This window comes from Toxorhynchites rutilus, chromosome 3, assembly GCF_029784135.1.
Source record: "Toxorhynchites rutilus septentrionalis strain SRP chromosome 3, ASM2978413v1, whole genome shotgun sequence".
Lineage (NCBI taxonomy): Eukaryota > Metazoa > Arthropoda > Insecta > Diptera > Culicidae > Toxorhynchites > Toxorhynchites rutilus.
The window spans coordinates 237,441,586-237,462,087 of record NC_073746.1 but is presented as its reverse complement, the minus strand read 5'-3'; the positions used below and the strand labels follow the sequence as shown (position 1 = coordinate 237,462,087).

The following is a 20,502-nucleotide window of genomic DNA, read 5'->3' as shown; positions in this document are numbered from 1 at the left end:
CACCCTCAAATTTTTCTCCATTTACAGCAATCCTCCAGCGAACAACGGTGGCTGCCGGACAGATCAGGATTCAAGGAGTAGCGACTTGTTTGTTTCTCTGCATGGACACCTGCGGAACAGTGTACGGTTCGGTAAGTTCCATGTTTTATTTCATCCCTGATTCCCGCCTAAGCGAGAAGCAATAAAATTTGATTCCCACATCCAATCTTTAGCGCCCCTCTCATTATCATAGAAAATCGATCGAATTAAAAGGTTATTAGTACCGGCCCGGTACGGCTTCCCAACCGAGGGCCGGCAAACATTACTACTCTGAAGATGCTTCTTACGAACTCATAAAAATCGGAATCCCTTGGAAGCTGGCGTCAGTGCCGCCTGGCCAGGCGCCGCGCTGTATACTTTCTTCGTCTTGTAAGCATGACAATATATTGCCATAAAGGAAAAGTTTCAACACAAATCGGGGCTCTCATTACATTCCTGCCACTCCACGGGTCGGAGTGAGCGATAGGGGTATATCTTCGATCTAAATATTTAATCTAACCTTTCGTTCCCGTGCGCGTATCTTTCAACCGTTCGAGGATTCCGATTTCAGCCGTGTTCGGGTATCACTCGAACAACAAGGATGAATTTACGGCGCTTCCCCCCACACTTCTGGACGTTGTCCAGCTCACCGCGGCTAATTAAACATTGAAAATCAATAAAGTAGGGCTGATCAGAATCTTGAGCAATGAAGAAACGGAATTCCCTTCTCCTATTGTGGCATCTTGTGTGTCGCATTCGTTAATTTTTTTTTTCGTATTACGAGGAACACACCACGGGCCAAAAATCTACGCTCGGAAAGGGCAAAGAGAATCGAGTATAAGATGAATCCGTTTTCACGCTGCCTGAGAGATGGGGGAAGTTGATCCTTCCACAAGTGTTTATACTTCTGCCTGTGTTGACTTTCTTTGAAGTGTGATCATAAGAGATTGATGCTCGAGTGGGATCTCAAGCAGCTTGCTTGAGAATCTTGTTTGTGATGGAATATTTTCATTATGTGGCTTGGCAGCGTGATATAGTTTAGCTGCAATTTGTTTCGTTGCATAGCGCTCTGAGTTTTCGCGTTGGCAGATACAAGTATTGTTGAAACCAGCAAACCACAACCACATTCCGGTTTACGGCTTCAAGGGTGATTCCAGCTGGATAATAACTCCTATTAATTCAGAAAGATTTGGACAAATATTGAGCCTGTTTTGCCTTATTAGATGTGTATAATACAAGCTGTCGTAAAAGGGTAACCACAATCGGCGGTAGCGGAAACCACAAATTTATGTCGCAAATAACCACACTCATTTGTACACCTTCCATGCTGTGCACCAACAACACGCGCCGAAGTGTGTTTAGGATAAATACGGTGATTTTGATCTCTCCACAATGGTTTAAGAAAACCCCGAAACGCTTCCGTGCTTTGTGTTTGCACAGGAGAAAGATAAAAGTGTAATGTTGAAACAAACAAACCAAAACATAATTTGTGTTACCCAGCACCACGAAAGAGAAGGGATGGTAAATAAATAAACCGTTTGGGAGGGTGTAATTGATCATAAGAGGTGTATAGTATTGTTTTGATTGTAAAAGCTTGTGGGCCGTCAAACGCGCTCATTCAAAGAGGATTGTTCAATGTGTGAATTTGTCATCTTGTTAAACGGCGGTAAACTCATTGTAAACCCTGTGTAAAGGCGTGTTTATACTAGGATAGCCATCGTATAATTTCGAGGTTTACATTGATTGTTTGCCCTCTCTTGGTCACAGGTTATTCGTCTGAGATTCTCCAAAGGGAATCGCATCAGTTTGAAATCAATTACAGTACAACCTCGGTTATCCGCGAAAAAGAACTCCATAGGTTTCCACGAAAATTTCCCCGACTTTTTGTTTGTTCTGGTTATGGCATTCACATTATCTGATCACTGGTGTACAACATCTTACAATTTAATGATCTATGTATTGCTAAAACATAGCTTTCATGCTTATATTTTTTTCGTATTTAAACCTCATTTTTAGTCCATTGTTGCGTTATCCTCGATTTTCGTTAACCACGGTAACCTTGCCACTCTATTCCGCGGATAATCGGGGTTCTACTGTATATTATTTCGAATCATGGAAATGATCAAACCGGGAAAAACATTGATTGATCAGAGATTGGACTATATTTAAGACCTAGTAATTTTGTGACGTACAACTTCTGACTATCTACTTATTAAAAGAATTTTTTTTTATTTTCTTGTTTCTTGTTTTGATTTTCTTGTTAATTTTTTTTGAACTCCCTTGCATCTCAAATGGCTTCATGAATTTTTTTTATCATTGGCATCCATGAAGTGCGAACAGACAAAGAGAGTTCATTCAATAGTCACATAGAACATTATTCCAGGACATTTCAGTATAATCAATACTTATTAATCTGAAAGTTGACGTTCTTGGTACAGCACTGGCTCAGTGGTACTTTTCTCAAGAGAAGTACATTCGCCGTTCGTTTGTTACAAAAACTGGAAAAAATACACTCACCTATAGGAATATCACCAGCTGAATGGGCGCATCGATAAGGGTTCCGAAATAACCATGATGCTTTGTAGTTTTGTCAGTAGACGACAAATGTCATTGATTTCCTTAAATTAGGGAAAAATCGTAGTCCGAGGGAGCCATGTCTGGAGAATAGGGTGATGAAACTAGTTGGAACCCTATTTCCATTAATATTATAACCACAACTGCCGAGGTGTGCGTTGTAGCGATGCAGTTGTTGCTCTTGCTTGGGTGTCGTTTTGAGGTGCACTTCGTTTATCTCCATCAATTTCCTGGATTCGATGAAGCAAAAATTCAACTTGCTGAAAAACCTCCCTGATGTGGCGAAGCAATGTGTTGTATTTATTTAATCAGTTTCTGGAGCATAACATTGATTCGAATGATTAGAGCAATTCAAACAGCCGGAAAACCCGTGTCCGACTTCAATTCGTACTGCCTAATAGCAATGCTGTTTTTATATGCAAATTTTTGGAAAAAATGATCTTGTTTCGCCTTGATCGATGGCTTGCATCAAATGACCTACTCTCAGATACATAATATGGGTTCCACAAGGGCCAGGAGACGAATGAACAGGGGCAAAGTCTTGCGTTGCTTCTTCAGAAATTCAAATGGCATACGCCTAAAAAATCAGAAGGCTTCAGCTTTCTTTGACATAGAAGAGGCCTTCAATTTTATTCTTTGGATGAAGATCTCCATGGAGAAGACAGAGATGGTCTTCTTTTCTAGGAAGCATAAGCCAGCAGAACCAAAGCTTTAACTGGGGTTTGGTTCGACTCCAAATGGATTTGACTGGTCCATATTGACCAAAAATTTCCAACCAAAAATAAACTTTCTGCGTACAATTATCGCCTTCTGGTGAGGACACCAACCAGAAGATCTTATAATGTTGTATCGAACAACTATTTTCTCAGTGATGAAGTATGGAAGTTTCTGTTTTCAATCAGCTGCCAAAACACACCTCATTAAACTCGAGCGAATTCAGTATTTTTGTCTCCGTATTGTGTTGGGATGTATGCCCTCAACACATACCATGAGTCTCTTGTCTCTTCGGTTCCTCATCCGGTGTAAGGTTATAAACCCACTGATGATCGGAACTTTTGAGCAGCTTATCGAGTTTGTTCCTTCTTCGTATATTCCCAACCGTGTTTGTTTTCCTGACTACATCAATTCTTCTGTTAATTTTGATCTGTCTAAAAAAAGGAAACCCACAGAATTCCAGGATACCATCGATCGGAGATCGTTCCAACGATGCTCGAAGCAAAATGTCGGTGTATCAACTGTGGAAATATGTACCTTACCGACGAATCCGCTATGAACTAGTCCACATGATTCTCCTTATATCTCCTCCTTTTCCCGAAGGAAATATTTCAACCTTTTAAACTCGAGTCGACCGCGAGTAATCGGTCTCCTAACTCACTAACCTAACTCACAAACTAACATTAGTAAAAAAAAGACGGGTGGGTAATGTCGGGGACATAACCGGAGTGACGTAGGACTATACAAAGGGGACAGCTTTTGTTAAATATTTATTTTAAATATATTGTTTTATTTTCTTCTCCTACGTGAATACCTACCTATCTACCTGAAAACTGGATTAGTTTACTGTTTACTCTTTATGAATATGTTGATGGTTCTGAAAAAAACCTTTGGTGTTGTGTTTTTGTTATCACTCGATATCCCCATCTTGTTCGGCTAAACCTTTCTGTTTAGCGATTGCGTTTGCCACTCACCACAGCTTTCACAGTTGGAAAATTTCTTCCCATCCAGCTTGTGACATATTGTACAGTAAATTACATTCAATGGCACGTCGCATTACCACCACTTAGTGTCGGATTGGAGGTAATTTTAACCTGTAATTGAACATTTTCGATGACAGTGGTACAGTGTCGACTTTCAATGTGGGGTCATAATTTGGATCTCTATGTTTACAAAAATGTCCAACTAATTATGTCGCATTACATGTCCGTCCAATTAGCTAAATGTCGAACTAATTGTAAATTACTGTACTTTCAATCTGGAAACAATTTAAGAATTGGTGAAAATTGAATAATCAGGAAAGTCCCCAACTATCAATAATCTCAGAACAACTGCCAAATTCACATACTCATCAGATCCTGGCAAATAAATTATGAAAAAATCAATTTGTGTTTTATTATTATTTATTATATTATTGTAGAAAGCATTTAACTGTATTTCGTAAACTCTTTTTTGAAAGGTTTAATGGCCCTGATAAGCGCCTTGTTTTATGGAATGGTTCCAATTTAGAAAACTTTGTACTCGTGGTTTTGAAAAAAACCATTTCGAACGCCCTCGATGCCGCCTTGTTCTGGATTTGCCACCAAAGCAGATTGTTAAAAGAACAAACTTTTTTCTTCTGCTACCTGCTGCCGTTTTGCGATTGCGTTTGCCACTCGCCACTCGCTGCAACTGCCTGTTGTCTTGATGTCCACCGAATGTGTTCTGATCCGAATGCAGTTTTTCTTATCGTCGCGAGCAGCTTTGTCAGCTAGCTCAATCACTTCGGCGGCCGAAACTAAACACGGTTCGAGCGGGATTTTGCCTTTCCCTTCACTTTTCCTCCTTTGCCTTGTCCAGACATGGCTGCTTGGGTTGGTTTGTTGATGTGTTGTGATGCGAACTGATGTGGTGTACGGTTTGAAAGAGAATGATCGTTACGGCAGCGAAGCGGGGATTTTTAAGCTGACTGGCTGGCTCGAGAATTACGCATGTGTGACACTGCGACCAATGTTTCGTTCATTTTTTTTCTTTTTCCTTTCCAATCGTGGTTCATTCTATTTCGCTGCTGCTCTGGTTGCCCGTTTTGGTCGGTTCGATTTGAGGAGCACAAAATGGACCAATCAAAAATGGGCACATAGTGCATTTTGACAATGCTCGATATTTCACAATTATTCAATTATTTATCTCAAGAAAAATGAAATGTTATTCATTATGATAGATGCGTAGATATATTTCCTATCAATTGATGCAAAAACCTTTGCGATCTATTGAGAAATGCTCGAGTTATAAGCGTTCCAAATCTTGCATTTTTTCCTACTTGTTCAGTGCCTATATTTCCATTTCACCCCCTATATCTTCCGGTTAGACGTAGTCCTACGTCAAAATATATTTAAGAATTTTGTAGCCTTAAAACCTATGTAACTGAGCCTATAGCTCGGATAGATTAGGTATAGAATCGGATAGATTAGGTTCTGACCTATCTTCCACATTGCCAAATACAGCTGGTAATGTGTTTGCAGCTAAGTTATAACTAAAAGAGAGAGTCGATGTAGAGAAATCGATGATGTCTCGTACACTTGTCTTTATTGATTCATCATTTGACATCAAGGTTTTTATGAAGGTAACTTATAGTAAATTAAAAAAGACACACGGAAAATAAACGTTGACGAAATGAACAAGTTAACACATTAATATCAAACAAACAGTATGTTACATGAAGCCGTCTACAAATAAAATTATTGGATCGTGTGGCCATACCGTGTATTCCAGCGTGTAGTTTGAATGAGTTGCCTAGATCGCAGAACTCGTACTGGTGCATAGATGCGCGTGCGATCCAGTTGCTCAGAACTGTCAATTTCAGCCCGTAGGATCTTCACTCCGAATACAGCTTGATTGATAGTACGCAGAATTTGAAGGAGTTTTTATATGGAACAGCGCTCATCGGTCCTCGTAAGGTGGAAGATTCATAGGGTCACGCCAATAAAGATTATTCAGCGCCCGACTCACAAATCTCCTTTGCACGGGCTCAATTCATGTAATCCACACTGCTTCAAATGGCACCAGACGACAGATATATACTCCAGAATTAGCCTGACTAGCAAACAGTAAAGATCACGCAAACACAACTGATCATCGAAAACCTGGGTGACTTTTAGGATGAACCCTATGATGGATGGCTTTATCAATCATGACCGAGTATTGCAGTCAGGTGGAGAGTCGCTGCAAGGTCTTTAACATTCTCGCAAGTTCAAATTGTTTTCATTAATAGTTTAGTTGTATAAGATGGCCATGTTGCATCACCGGAAGAATATAATCGAACATTTAGCGACACTCATTTCGAGAAGGTTTATAGTGCACCAATACGAAAAACGATCCAAGAGCTCCTGCAGCTCTCTTCAGCCAGCTTCTCATTGAACAGCAAGAAAAATGTTAAGATCATCAGCATAGATCAGTAGCCCTTCGACGGATTTACAAGGTCGAATGCCCTTAACAATCCACTTCTGTCCTGTGTTATGTTCACATTGATTGCTGTAAACAGTTGAAATATATTGATATTTGATAAAACGTAAAACTGGAAAAGCTGAAGAAGAAATCGAAAGAGTGAGAAAAATATATATTTTGTTGTCATTAAAAAAATAAAATAATTACAGCTCTCAGTGTTTCAAAGAAAAAGAGTTCCAAGGATTGTTGTGTACGACCGAAGAACTCTTGTGGGAAATGGGGGAAATGAGAATGGATAAGATAAATGAGAACAAAAATCTATATACAGCTATTCCATGCCAAGCCGATATAGTGGTTCTCAGATTTTCGTGAAAATTAGTAGTTTTGTACATTATCGCAAAACATTTGACCCTTATTTTTTTTATTTTTTTCATTAGGGTGACCATTTTCATTTTAGGGTTGTCGTTTCGGTTGACTTTTTATTCTTGTTCCAAAAATGACTTTTTTCATCACTTTTGAACTACTAAAGTCAATCACCTGGCCGTTTCAGAAAAAATACTATATAAATTCGAATTCTGCTCTCGTTTTTATTGATTGTATTCGTTTTTTGTTGTTTTCATAGTCTCGGGAACAAAGGCGCTATATTCTTTTAATATTTTTTCTGGAAAGCTGGAAAGGGTTTTTTAAATAACAGATGTCGAAACCAGAGAGGCGTTTTTTTCGTTTTTGAGTTACGATTATTTTAAAGTTATCCGATAGTTCGAAAAATCAATGTTTCCCTCTTTTTTCCAACACAAAGATTCATAATTTTTGATCTACTGGACCGATTCAGATGAGCGACACATAAAATTAAAGCCTAGTCTTTTTTGAAAAATATAAGACTTGCGAAAACAATGGATTTTGATTTCGTAATTATTGAAGGCATTAGTTTTTTATAGTTTACATGATTTCGTTACCAAATATGCTATATTTTTTAAATATTTTTTCTTGAAAACTTGAAAGCTTTTTTACATAACATATCCAAAAACCAGAAATGTGTTATTTTTCGTTTTTGAGTTATGATTTTTCAAAGTTAACATGTTTTCAGTCCTCGTTCAATATTTCTATGCGACTAGACTGGATGTATGCAACTAGAATTCCAAAAATTTTCAAAAAAGGCTTGCTTATTGGCTTCAATTTAATATATCGATCATCGCAATCGGTCTAGTAGTTCAAAAGTAATAAATTTTAAAACACAAATTTGTTTTTCATAATGTATCATTTATGAAAAACAAATTTCTTCATAACCCGAGAATTAATCAAGCCAGCGAACCCAAATTTGGCATGTGGAAGTTTTAGGGTGCAATAAATGTTTCTACAGGGTCTTTCAGAATAAACGCTAACGTAAAAAAAACAAATTGCTCCTCATAAAAATTGTTTTCGCTCCGTCGATGGTAACACTGCATTCCCCAATTCGGAACGATAATATGCGGCTACTCGTTCAGTCTGATCAGATGAAAATGAAAATGAAACAAAAATTTCAGGATAACTCGAGAATTAATCAAACAAACGAACCCAAATTTGGCATGTGGAGGTTGTAGGAGGGAGAGCAGCCATACAAATGAATTACAAAGGGCCTGGCCGGGTAAGGGAGTAAAAAGTGCCCCAAACCAAATCACTAGCTGTATGGCAAATATTGTAAAGGACATTAAATAAGAAATTTTGGCGGTTTATTTGAACCCCTATGTGGTTTGACGTAGGATCTATAGTGAAAAACGTACTTTTTCGTTTATTTCACGCCATCCTCAAAAGATTCGAGATAAAAATTTGAAAAAACTACTCAATGTGCATTTTACTACGGTGTATCAAGAGAAATTATCAAAAAAAATTTCATCAAAAATTTGAGTACTGAAAAAAATATTGAAATTTTGAATAATTTTTTTTTTTTTTTGGGATTTAGAGATTCAGTACTACTCTAATTCATAATATTACTCTGAGACCTAACTTTACTCTAATTTTTATTTAAATGTGTTCGTATGTGTTGTTTTTTTCCACATGTAGCGTATTTTTTTTCTTGAATTTTTAAGAGGAGTGTGCGAAAAAATTTTTGTTTTTTTTGCCTTTGGGCATTTTTAATTTATTTTGAATTTAGAGACCCATAACTGCTCTAATATTTTTTAAATTTTGTTTTTCATATGTCTAAATTTTGTCGGTATATTTAGAGCATTGCGCTGTACAACTTTTTTTCTCGTATCTTAAAATATATGAGATTATCTTTACATTGGATTTAGATGGTTTACCAAATTCATAGGAGTCAGCAGTACGATAGAGCTCTGTGAGAAAAAAAAATAAAGTCCTTGTGAAAAGATTATTCGGATTAATGAGAAGAACACTTAAAAAAATCCGAGTTTTTTTTATTATTTTAATCTTACAATTGAAAACCACGAATACAATGAAATAATAAATTTCAAGAAAATAAAAAAAAATAATGCCGACGATGAAGAAAATTATTTTTGTGCGTCGCAGTGCTCTTGAAAATTCAGGAAAAATTACGCCACATGTAGAAAAAGACACATACGAATGCATTTAAATAAAAATTTGAGCAGATGTGGGTCTCAAAGTTATATTTTTTTTCAAAATTTCGAAATGCCAGAAAATCTATAACTTTTTTTTTGTGCTGTGTATTTATTTTTTTATTATTAGATGAAAAAATTGTTTGAAGATATTTATCAATCTAGAAAAGCCGTAGGAGCACATTTAAATATGAATTAGAGTAGTACTGAATCTCTAAATCAAAAAAAAAAAATATTCAAAATTTCAATATTTGTTTTAGTATTAAAATTTTTGATGACATTTTTTTGATAATTTTTCTTGATACACCGTAGTAAGATGCACATTCAGTATTTTTTTCAAATTTTTATCTCGGATCTTTTGAGGATGTCGTGAAATAAACGAAAAAGTACGTTTTTCACTATAGATCCTACGTCAAACCACATAGGGGTTCAAATAAACCACCAAAATTTCTTATTTAATATCCTTTAAAATATTTACCATACAGCTAGTGATTTGGTTTGGACGCACTTTTTACTCCCTTACCCGGCCAGGCCCTTTCTGCATAACTCGAAAACTAATCAAGCAAATGGAGCCAAATTTGACTTGTGAAAGTTTTGTTATTTGTTATTTGCAAGTGGTTGAAAAATCTTGAACGATAATTGTGTCTGAAAATAATCTGATATTATAATGACGAGTTTTTGTAGAAGTCCTAGGAAATTTATATAAAAATTAAATTGTAAAGAGTCAATTAGAAGATAAATCAATGAACAGTTCTGCGATTGGACCCATGATCGTAAGTGAGAAAACGTGAATGTTTGGAGGTATTGATAACAAAAAAATATATTTTGGGCGGGACGAAGTTTGCCGAGTCAGCTAGTCAAGTATAATAATGATTAACATATTCGGACAGCAGGGTCAGCTATCAATGAGTCAGAGATTTCCAGCAATTTTTCTATGTTCAGAATAAATAACTCAAGTAGCAAGAATGAATGACAGGATTGCGGTTGATCGTCCTCCGCTACTTTATTCATTGGAGCCACTTCCACAAAGTTGTTCCCGGAAAAGTATCGCACAAGATAAATGATCATTCGTGTGTTCCATAGACAACCGAAACGGGGTCACGTCCCATAACCTTCGATAACTGTCCCAAGCTGTGACAGACGCGTATTTGATAAATGGAATTGCCTATTTTGAATCTAACTCTGTTCTGTACGCACATCTCCAGCAAGAAGTCATTGATCTTTGTGCCCCAGTTGGTCCATCCAGTGTAAATAAACAAACAAACGAACCCAATTTTCCGCCCGGATTCTAGCTTCCCGACATCAGATAGCTTCCCGAGAAAGAAGTATAAAATTTATTGCTCTTGAACAACAATAAAATTATTCAAACTATGCGTACCCTCGTCCCGAGCAGGGGTCACGAAAAATGAATACTTAATTACTTTTTTATTAATTTGTTTCCAATCCGATCACAACAAAATGCTTGCGGTACCGGGGACAAAAAGCTGGAAGCAGTATTTGGAAAACCGTCTCCCGAGAGTTCCACTCGGGATGATTTATGATGTGTAGTTGCGTGCAGCATCGCATCCCTCCGTATGTCGTTTTGTTCAGCATTTCGGAAGGATTTATCTTGACAGCGTAGCATAAATTCCATGACGATTTACCTCACGCCGATCGCACTTCTAGAGTCGCTGGGGTCGGTGATATAATCTAACCAATGTCAATGCCATCAACCACCGGCTGGATCCCGACGCAGACAATTTTGTGAAGCTGTCGCACAGTCGCAATAAACATCGCTTGTTGTTTTGGTTGTCGTTGATGAAAACTGCCTGTGTAGGATTTCCCGCTACAAACAAGCGAAAAAAAAGTCGGGCAGAGAAAAAAACAACAATAAATTAAAACGCGCCAACAGCACCATCCCAAAATAGTTAGAGTGCATCATTAAAACTGGATTAAAATAGGATTACACATATTTAAATTGAAATAAATCCATCAACACAAGAGGCGCGGAACAAAAACCAAAACAAAAAAAAAATTGAAACGAATGAGAGCGAGGGGGAAACCGACGTCGGGAAACAAATAAATAAAAAACACGTATAACTTACACATACTTCATTTTAGTTGAAGGGGAAAAGCAGCGAAATTAACATATCACTTTCTTTCTCGGAGTGCTGTACCCTCGAGTTCTGAAGACAAGTCTTGTGTGCTTATGGTTTTTTTTTCGGGAGGGCATGACATTCGACCCCTTGAGAATTTCAATTACGAAAGTCAACAGTTTTTTTTTCTGTCACTAAATGGTAGATTTAGTCTGGTTGTGATTGTAAGAACGTGAATCATATGAAAACGCAGGCGTTCGTTAGAAACTGGTTTTCACACCCGAGATTGAGTATTATACGGTACGATACACGATATTGTAACATTTTATATTCTTGCAAATTGAAAATCTTGAAAATCTCAACTAAAGCAAACTATTTGAATTCTGTCTCATGATTTGAATTAATCCAGCCCACATTAAAATGATGGCGACAAGTCATTAATAATCGATAGATCGTAATCGAAACAACCCGATTTGGTTCACATTCCCAACTGCTTCCAATTTCCCAGTCTATGCTTCTCATTGATACTATCATCCACGTATGACTGATCTTTTCCAATTGTCGGCCGCTTTCACAGAGGATCTAGACCATAGGTTAATCCTACACTGTTTTAAATGTTCCAACTTCCCTTCCCGAAGCTCCCTTAGGGGAATTCAAAGCGCTGCATTCTTTCTCCGGTTTTTGTCACTTCGGTGTTAATTTGATTGATTAACATTGTTATTAGGTGACACTTTCTACCACTTGTTCTTCCATACCTGTATAATCGACACCGCCTAAGTAGTGTGAAGGAAACCTTGGGCTTAAATTGGACCATGGTATTCTTTTCCCCCTACCATCGGTAACGGTTTGATGTAATCGATAGTGCTCATTACACTCAATCGTCACGAGTTGACACGAGAAGTATCCGGTCTAGACTTTCCCGGGGGCAACCTCTTGGAACACATACGGGGGACAGCGCTGTCCGAAGAATCATAATTGTGAGCGATCGATAGGCTGATGATCGGTAGGCAATGTTAATTTTGTTCACCCCACTTTCGGTGGTTCTTGTTGAATGGTTCTTGTTAACGGTGCAGAGATGAAATTTGAGAAAATCAACAAATTTTCCCTGCATCAGTAATGAAACCACCACGAAAACGTTTCATCCGTTCATATTTGAATAAATTCTGAATAGAATTTCTTGGAAGATTTTAGTGCGCGTTTTATGGGCGATCTCTGAGTTATGCTAATTGAAGCAAAAAAACAACACTTCTGTTTTGCGGAGAGTGCCGCTTCTACATAAAAGAGCATTCTTCCGGCGAGAAATGCGCAGCTGTCAGGATTAATTATGGACCGAAAAATGTTTGCACGCGAAATGGATTTACAACTTCGAAGGCACGTTTCTTTTGTAGCGTCCAATCGTGCGCGTTCGGGTGCAATTGAGTGATTAATAATTGTAACACGCGCCTCGAGCGAATAAGAATGTCATCCAAAATTGCATTGAAGCACCTAGAGCATAAAAAAGGACACTCCGTTTTTCCAATTTCAGTCGATCTCAAACTCCTGCTTACTAATTAAGTCCGCATGCTCACTGCTCAATCCTCAAAAGTATGCTCATTCGCCACGGTTGCACGGATGAAATTACTTATGCTGTCCCCTCATCGTCATCATCGCGTCGCATGGTATCATGTTGCGCGCGTGCACTGAAACCGTTCGAGTTCAGTGGGTTTCTGAAGCCCGTTTTGCCCGATTTGGAGCGACAGCATTGTGTGGCTTTTGTGCACCCATTAAGGAAGGTGAAAAAGTCGACGAGGTGCCACCCAATTATTGTCCGCAGTTGGACTGAATTGTGATCATTCCTGACAGCTGTTAAATGTTAATAAGACTCTGTTGACGCTGTGCAGCAAGTGCGAGCTTCACAGGAGGAACTGATGTGAATTAATTTGAACGGGGGTTGTGGGTGAGTGCGAGGAATTCCTGGGAATAATCAATCATGTTATTTTTGAAAAGAGCGTTTTAATAACCAGAACAAAACCGTTAGAAGAAATCTTAACTTTTGATCTGATGCTGTGTTTGCCGGAAGGGCATCGAAACAGATCGGTGTGCCATTAGCGGTGAATAACGGAGCACTGTTTTGGTGCCTACATTTTTAATCACAAAAATTTCATCGTTTGTAGTATTCATTGTTAGGTACAATGAACGCTACTACCATTTGGTATGTAACATAAATTTGAATGTGTGTTTGTATAGATTTATATATAATATAAATTTGTATGTTTGTATAAACGAATTAATTTTTACATGTACAGTTACATAACTTTAAAGGAGCCGAATACTTAAATATATTTTTTAAAACTATATAAAACTTTAAACAGTGTTCCTAACTCTATGATTAGCAAGGTGGAAAACCGATTACTCGCGGTGGACTCGAGTTTAGAAAGGTAACATATATTTTCAGAAAAAGGATGGGATATAAGGGAACTGTAACAGTGTTGAATGTCACACTCGATTCTTAAATCTATTCGTATATCAGTTGTATATTTACATTTCAACTTATTTTACTGTTTATAACTAGAGGGCCAATTGCTCGCAATGGAAGAAAAGGAGGATATAAGGATATAGAACAATCACACTCGAATATCGATAGCTTTAAGGGAAACATATATTTGGCACATGTAATCAAGGTATAACCGAGCCAACACATCTCTCACCGGCACATTGGGTTGTCTTCCTCGGGCTCAAAGGGAGTTTACTGAGTTCGATCTGGCGACAAGATACACCTCGCACGATCAAACAACGTGCTCGGTGTCGTGATAACCTTGGCCACAAACGCAGAGATTGTTGCTGGCAAGATTGAAGCGGAAGAGTAGTGCATCTGAAGAACAGTGATTGCACATGAGTTGGGGAAAGGTGCGAATAAAGTCCCGACTCAAGTCCAGACTTTTGAACCACGGTTTGATGCCAACCTCAGGGATAATCGAATGAAGCCACCGGCTCAATTCATCTTCGTTCCATTTGCATTGCCACTTGGCGATGGTATTTTTACGGACTAAAGAATAAAATTCACTGAAGGCGATTTGACGTTGATAAATGTCGCATTCAATCGCACCTACCTTTGCTAATGAGTCAGCCCTCTCATTACCCGGAATCGAGCAATGTGAAGGAACCTAGACAAAGGTAAAGACATAACGTCTGGATGAAGCACTCAAAATTTCTCGTATTATTTGAAGGAAGTACGGCGAGTGCTTTCCGGCCTCACTGAACGGATAGCTTCGATAGAGCTAAGACTATCTGTTACAATGTAATAGTGTTCAACAGGTCGTGAGGTGACGCTGTCCAGCGCCCAGTGTATCGCTGACAATTGTGCAATATATAACGAGCAAGGATTCTGAAGACTGTGGGAGGTGCTAAAAAATTTGTTGAACACTCCAAATCCTGTGGACTCGTTCATAGAGGACCCATCGGTAGAGTACATATTACCACAATTGATACACCAATATTTTGCATCGAAGATCGTTGGAACGATGATGAGCAACAGCTTAGATTCCTCCAGGGCGAAAACATCACAACTAATGTTATGAATAAAAAATTTGAATGAATCCATTCTAGGGATAAGACTACGACAATTCCACTGTAAGACAGTGATATCCCCGACTTTTCTATTTAAATTAGACATCGATAGAGATAATCATTGCATTGAGGGGCCATGTTTACATCAATTGCATCATTGCCAATGTTCCAGTTTAAACTGGTTTCTTCCAGTTTTTTTTCGTTGATCCATTCAAACAGTTAAATTCTAAAATCTTCCATTTTTTAAAATATATTCCAGTTTTTTTATATGTGTACTTCGGTTTTACCCATTTATGTAAAATGAATTTACAATGTATACGTTTTTTTCTACCCTCACCATCCTTGTGGAAACTGTGGAAAGAACTTTTCTTGAATACAATTTCAACAAAACGAAGAATAGAAACATGCTGGGTAACAATATAATGGAAAGTATACTGGCTACGAAAAGCTACGTTTCTTTTCACGGTGAGCAATCGGGAAGGATAAAAATAAACGAGAATATCAAGTTGATTTATCACTAGACAATGTACGAACAGAATAAAAGAAGTGTCAAGAAGAATGAAGAAGCACAAGAAAACCATGCCAAGTTTGTATTTATTACATTTGTATTTTTTTGTTTGTATGCCGAAAACCCTCCATCACTCAACTCAACTGCCTACCCAAACAACAACGTGCTACACTTTATTTGAATTTATATACATATCAGATGTTCTAGGTTCTACAAAACATTCTGGAATTCAAACCAATTAATCTACCATTTCAACCAGGACTGGTGCAATGTTCATAGCAAGAAATCTTACCCAAAATGGTTAATGTTGGGTTTGAATTTATATAAGCATCAGATGTTAGAGGCCCTTCAAATCATTCTAATGTTGAGATGATCATAGAGGAAATGTGCTCCATTGACTTTCATTGATATGAGTATAAAGCCCAAATAACCTTGTTTCTGCTTACATCAATGGGATAATAGTTTTTTATGATCTCTCAAAGAATTTTTTGTTATAAATAGCATCAATATTACGCATGTTCTACTCTCTAATGTTTGACGCAGTAAAAAAAATAAAGCATACTTCACATAAAATGCATATGTACTATAGTGTTTATTTTGCATACTATAGTTTTGTGTGCATACTATGCATATTTTTTCTCAAAAATATGGATAAATATTCAAGGATACCTCTTGTTGATCTTGATACCAAAAATCAACATAAATCAGCGCACGGAGACGGTAGTTTGAAAGTTCCTTGCAATTTATTTATGTTCCTATTCAAATGTTAACAAATGTAACCTAAAACAAACCACGCAAAAACGTCAAAATTTAAATAATAACTACAGAAATGTCATAAATTCCATTAGAAAAAAAACAGAGGATTGAGGTTAGGTTCGGTGCAGTGATCTATGGCCAGAAACGGTTTCCCTTTGTACCTCAATTGATTACATTGTCGATCAGTTTTGCGACGATCTTCTATCAGCGATTTTATGGACATGTGACAATTAGTACGAGATGTTTCGAGTTTTACCCGGATAAAAGCGTATTTTCTAGAGGTCCAAGAAGAAAAGATCCTCAAACATGATTTCATTGATCTGCTCAAATGATATGATTAATTAATGGTTTATTTCAGCATTTTATGAACTACATGTAAATACTACATGATGCTTCAAAGGAAATTATAATTATCAAGCATTGGAATGGGTAAAAATACATAAAAGAAGGTTTTTCCACGTGCGTGTGCGTCATAGGAGAACGGCTGATCAAATCTGCGTCGTCTATATATCGTCGAGTTTGTTTTCACCCAAATTAGAATGATAGAATATGATAGAATGATTTGAGATGATTAAAAAAATTCGAAAAAAAAATTATGCATGACCTTATATATAAAACAAGGATATTCAAAATAAAAAGGGTAACCATAAAATAGAAACTCTCCTGAAATATTCGTTATTTTTACCAACCAAAATATTCTCTAGAAATAAATTATATGGCAGAAGAACTTTTGCTGGGTCAGCTAGTTATTGATAAATCAAAGCCGATCTTAAATTTAACGGTTCTACAGGATCCAGTTTTCTTCCAGTCTTTTTAGGAGCGATCTTCCAGTTTTTTGAAAAATATGATTGGCAACCCTAACTGCCAATAAGTCTTCACTACAGGAAGAATTGCGGTGACAATGGTTGTGATTGTGTCGGAAACATTAAATAACATAAAGATTTAACCACGATGTCAAACAACCTTATAAATCCCGATTGGGAAGTTGTACGGGGGGGGTCATATGTTCCACTTCTACGGTTGGCTTGCTTTGTACGGTCCATCGTCAATGTTTCCCGATACCATTTGGGCGCAGTATTTACACTCGATTTTGAAAATTTCAATACCATGGCGATGGTTGCTCCAGACCAGACGTTGGCTTTTCCATGTGAGTGTGCAGATTTTTTTCAAGGCTCTCGCGTTCCATCTTCGATAACTTTTCAACGCGTCTACCGATAGCTTTGGAGACCACTGTATTCAAGAATCTTGAGGATATGGATTTAAAGGAAAAAGAATATTCAGACCGTCAACTGTACACCCTATATCCTTTGATGCCTTGGTGGAAGTGGCTATCCGTGAAATAGTGTGTTCTTCAGTAAATGCGGCTGCTGTCGATTGGAGTGACTGGGCTTAAAAGCGAAACCCAGCAGGTTATAAAAGCAGTGCGACAAGATCAAACTCAATAACTAACAGTGGATTTCAAACTTTCTGAAGCATCAGGGATCTTCGTGCATACCGACCGGATTATCATGCAAAAGAAATTGTCGCAGAAGGTTTTGAAAATTTTATTTGTTATAAAATCGGCATAGGCCACGGAAACGCTTTAGTTACCATTTCCACGATCCGTACACAATAAAGACATTGTATATTACATATGTCAGATCAATTCTCGAATACTGTAGTATTGTATGGAACTTTGTCATGATTCTATTTATTATTGATATCATATCACAACGAGTGGACTCAGAAGAAATATAAGCAAACCTAAATTATTACGCACCGATTAGACACCTGAGAAACCCTTTTCTACATAGATTACCGAAGAACGAATTATGCCAAATATAGTCCTATTTATCGTATGATGAGCCTCTGTAACGAACACAGTGAAATAATTGATGTAACCATGTCAAGGTAAATGCTTACAGACTATCTGAATAGAATAACATATAGTTAAATTTCACTGTAATATTTGGGCAACATATTTGGTCTACGCTGGTTTGACGAAATAAATAAATAAATAAATAAAATTTTATTGATTATATAACTTGTTAAAATCCTCTTCTAAATTAAACGGATAAATTTTCCAGCCAGCTCTCTTTAGTTTTTTTTTAGTTTTAAGTAAGTAGTTAATTAGTATTAAGAATGTATCGGTCTACCATTTTGATTGACGACAATAAATAAATAAATAAATGAATATGAAGATTGACAGAGCTGTTAAAGACTTCGTTCGGAAGTGTCGGTATTCTGTTACAGCAACTTCATTAGCTCTGACGATCAGAAAAACTCTGCCGACTGGAGTACAGGCATGAACCTTCTGGAGACGTTGCCTAAAGGCAAATAGCTGTTCATTGTTGTCTACTACTACAGTCGTTTGACTGGCGAACAGAATTACAATAGAATATATGATTGGTGACAGTTCAGAGTTACAACGGTGATGTCGGAAAGCAATGGTTCTCAACAACGTTTCGATGTGAAAAGTTCCGAAGTTAGTGTGAAGAACTAAAAAAAAAGCTGGTCTGTACAACAGACAAACGAATTTCTTCAAGCAAATTATTTTATAATGGAACGATCTCCATCGGAACTGATGTTTGGGCCGAGTTAGATGCAAACTTCCTGAGGTAAAAAGGTGGGCGTTTCAATGATTTAGGAGTTAAGAATGGAATCGCGATAAGAAAAAAATGTGAAAGGGAAAAGAATATGCAGATGTAACACGGATAGTACACCGAAATGATGTTGCATTTGACTAAAGGGGGTGGTGGGACGAATGAGCAGATCTGAATATAACATCCTCCGCACTGACAGCAAAAAATATTAATAATTAATAATTAATAAATGAAATATATAAGTGATTTTCATTCATTAAAAAATCGCAATTATTTCGAAATTATTAGATGTGTGATAAAATAATAAAAATCTCATGAATTTTGGACCCACCGTTCGCCTTCGCATACCCAAAAACAAAAGAAAAAGCACTAAAGATTTGGCTCACGCGCGCTTGCGTCATGTTTCACGATCACGTTAAACCGAATTGCCAGAACATTTATCCCTGTGATTGCGGAGCGTATGTTCTGGGACCAAATATTTGGAAAAATATTGAGACATTAAGAATGCTGCTCCCGAACCTCCCGGGTATGGTGGGCATACGCCCGCCGCAAATAATCCAGGGCGGGTCAGGGCGGAGGTTTTGTGAGGGCATTGTGAGTTATTTATGATTTTTAAATGAGCAGGTAAGAATCGGGCATACGGAGAAACGGGTTCGCTTCTGCCGGTTCGCGCAAGCTCGTAATTAAGTGATGCGAGAGATTCGATGAAACATTCACGAGGAAAGTTTTATGCTGCCGTCGGTCGTTTTTGGGTGCGCATTGAGCATAAAACGTGCACACACACACCGACGAAGAGAAGCGAGAGGAATCCGAGGCAATGTGCGGCATGATCGTTTTTCTCTAACTGTCTCACTTGTTTCGCACACAGTACTTTTGCACACTCGATTCAAGTCGGCCAAGAAACGCAACTCCCGGCCCTCTTAGCGGGCCATTTAGTAGTTCATTAACAAATTTGATATAAATCTTATTTCTTTGGTGATGTGCCCACTCCCTCCTCCTAAGGAGGGGGCTATGCGTACGCAACTTTTGGTCCGTATGTCTTCATCATGTGTGCCGAAATTGCGGTTGTCTCGGTTCGTTTCCTCAATGTCTGCGACTTTCTTTTCGCGTGCGCTTGACAACTACGTCGGATCCCGTTGGGAAAGGGATGCCGACGCGGGGCAAGGGATCTCAGCTGAGTTGGTTACATCGCAGGTACCGACAACAGGTTTTTTTTTCTCCGCTCGCCTTTTGATCGGACGATTCTGTGCAGCATAGGCTTCGTCGGAATTTACATATTTATGGATCTTAATGTTGGGTTATTCGTCCGTGTGGTACCTGTGAAAGGAAATGTAACAATGATGCGAATGAAAACGGCACATTTCGATCTCACATTCAGCTTTATGGCTCAATTTGAAGTCCGAAGTGACAAAACGATGGCCAAACAACTCATTAATGGATTAAATCGGACGAAACCGGTGATTTATGTACTAGCTGATGGGTGAAGTTACGGAAAAAAGATTGAATTCGTCTTCAAGGTCTTCAAGGTACATGTACAACATGAGGCAAGTGAAAGCACTGTGTGTATATGCTATACTAAATGCTTTTGGAACCCTTTTAAAAACCTAAATTTTCGTTTTTTTTTCAAATATGGTAAGTGTGATAATGCCACTATTCAATAGTTTTATCCTCATCAGAACCGACATTCTTATTATTTTTAAACCATTATTTATTGGATATGGAAGATAAAAGATATACCTCAGAAGAGGTTTTGA

At 37.7% G+C, this 20,502-nt stretch overlaps 1 protein-coding gene across 3 annotated transcripts in view; it reads left to right on the top strand.

Moving 5' to 3' along the window:
* LOC129777044 (uncharacterized) overlaps nucleotides 1-20,502 on the top strand; it is a 187,473-nt gene that overhangs the window by 108,613 nt on the left and 58,358 nt on the right. For all 3 annotated transcript variants that reach the window (XM_055783094.1, XM_055783092.1, XM_055783093.1), the window contains exon 3: nucleotides 28-131. In XM_055783094.1, the coding sequence (XP_055639069.1) occupies nucleotides 28-131 (104 nt within the window). The remainder of the gene's footprint in view (nucleotides 1-27; nucleotides 132-20,502) is intronic.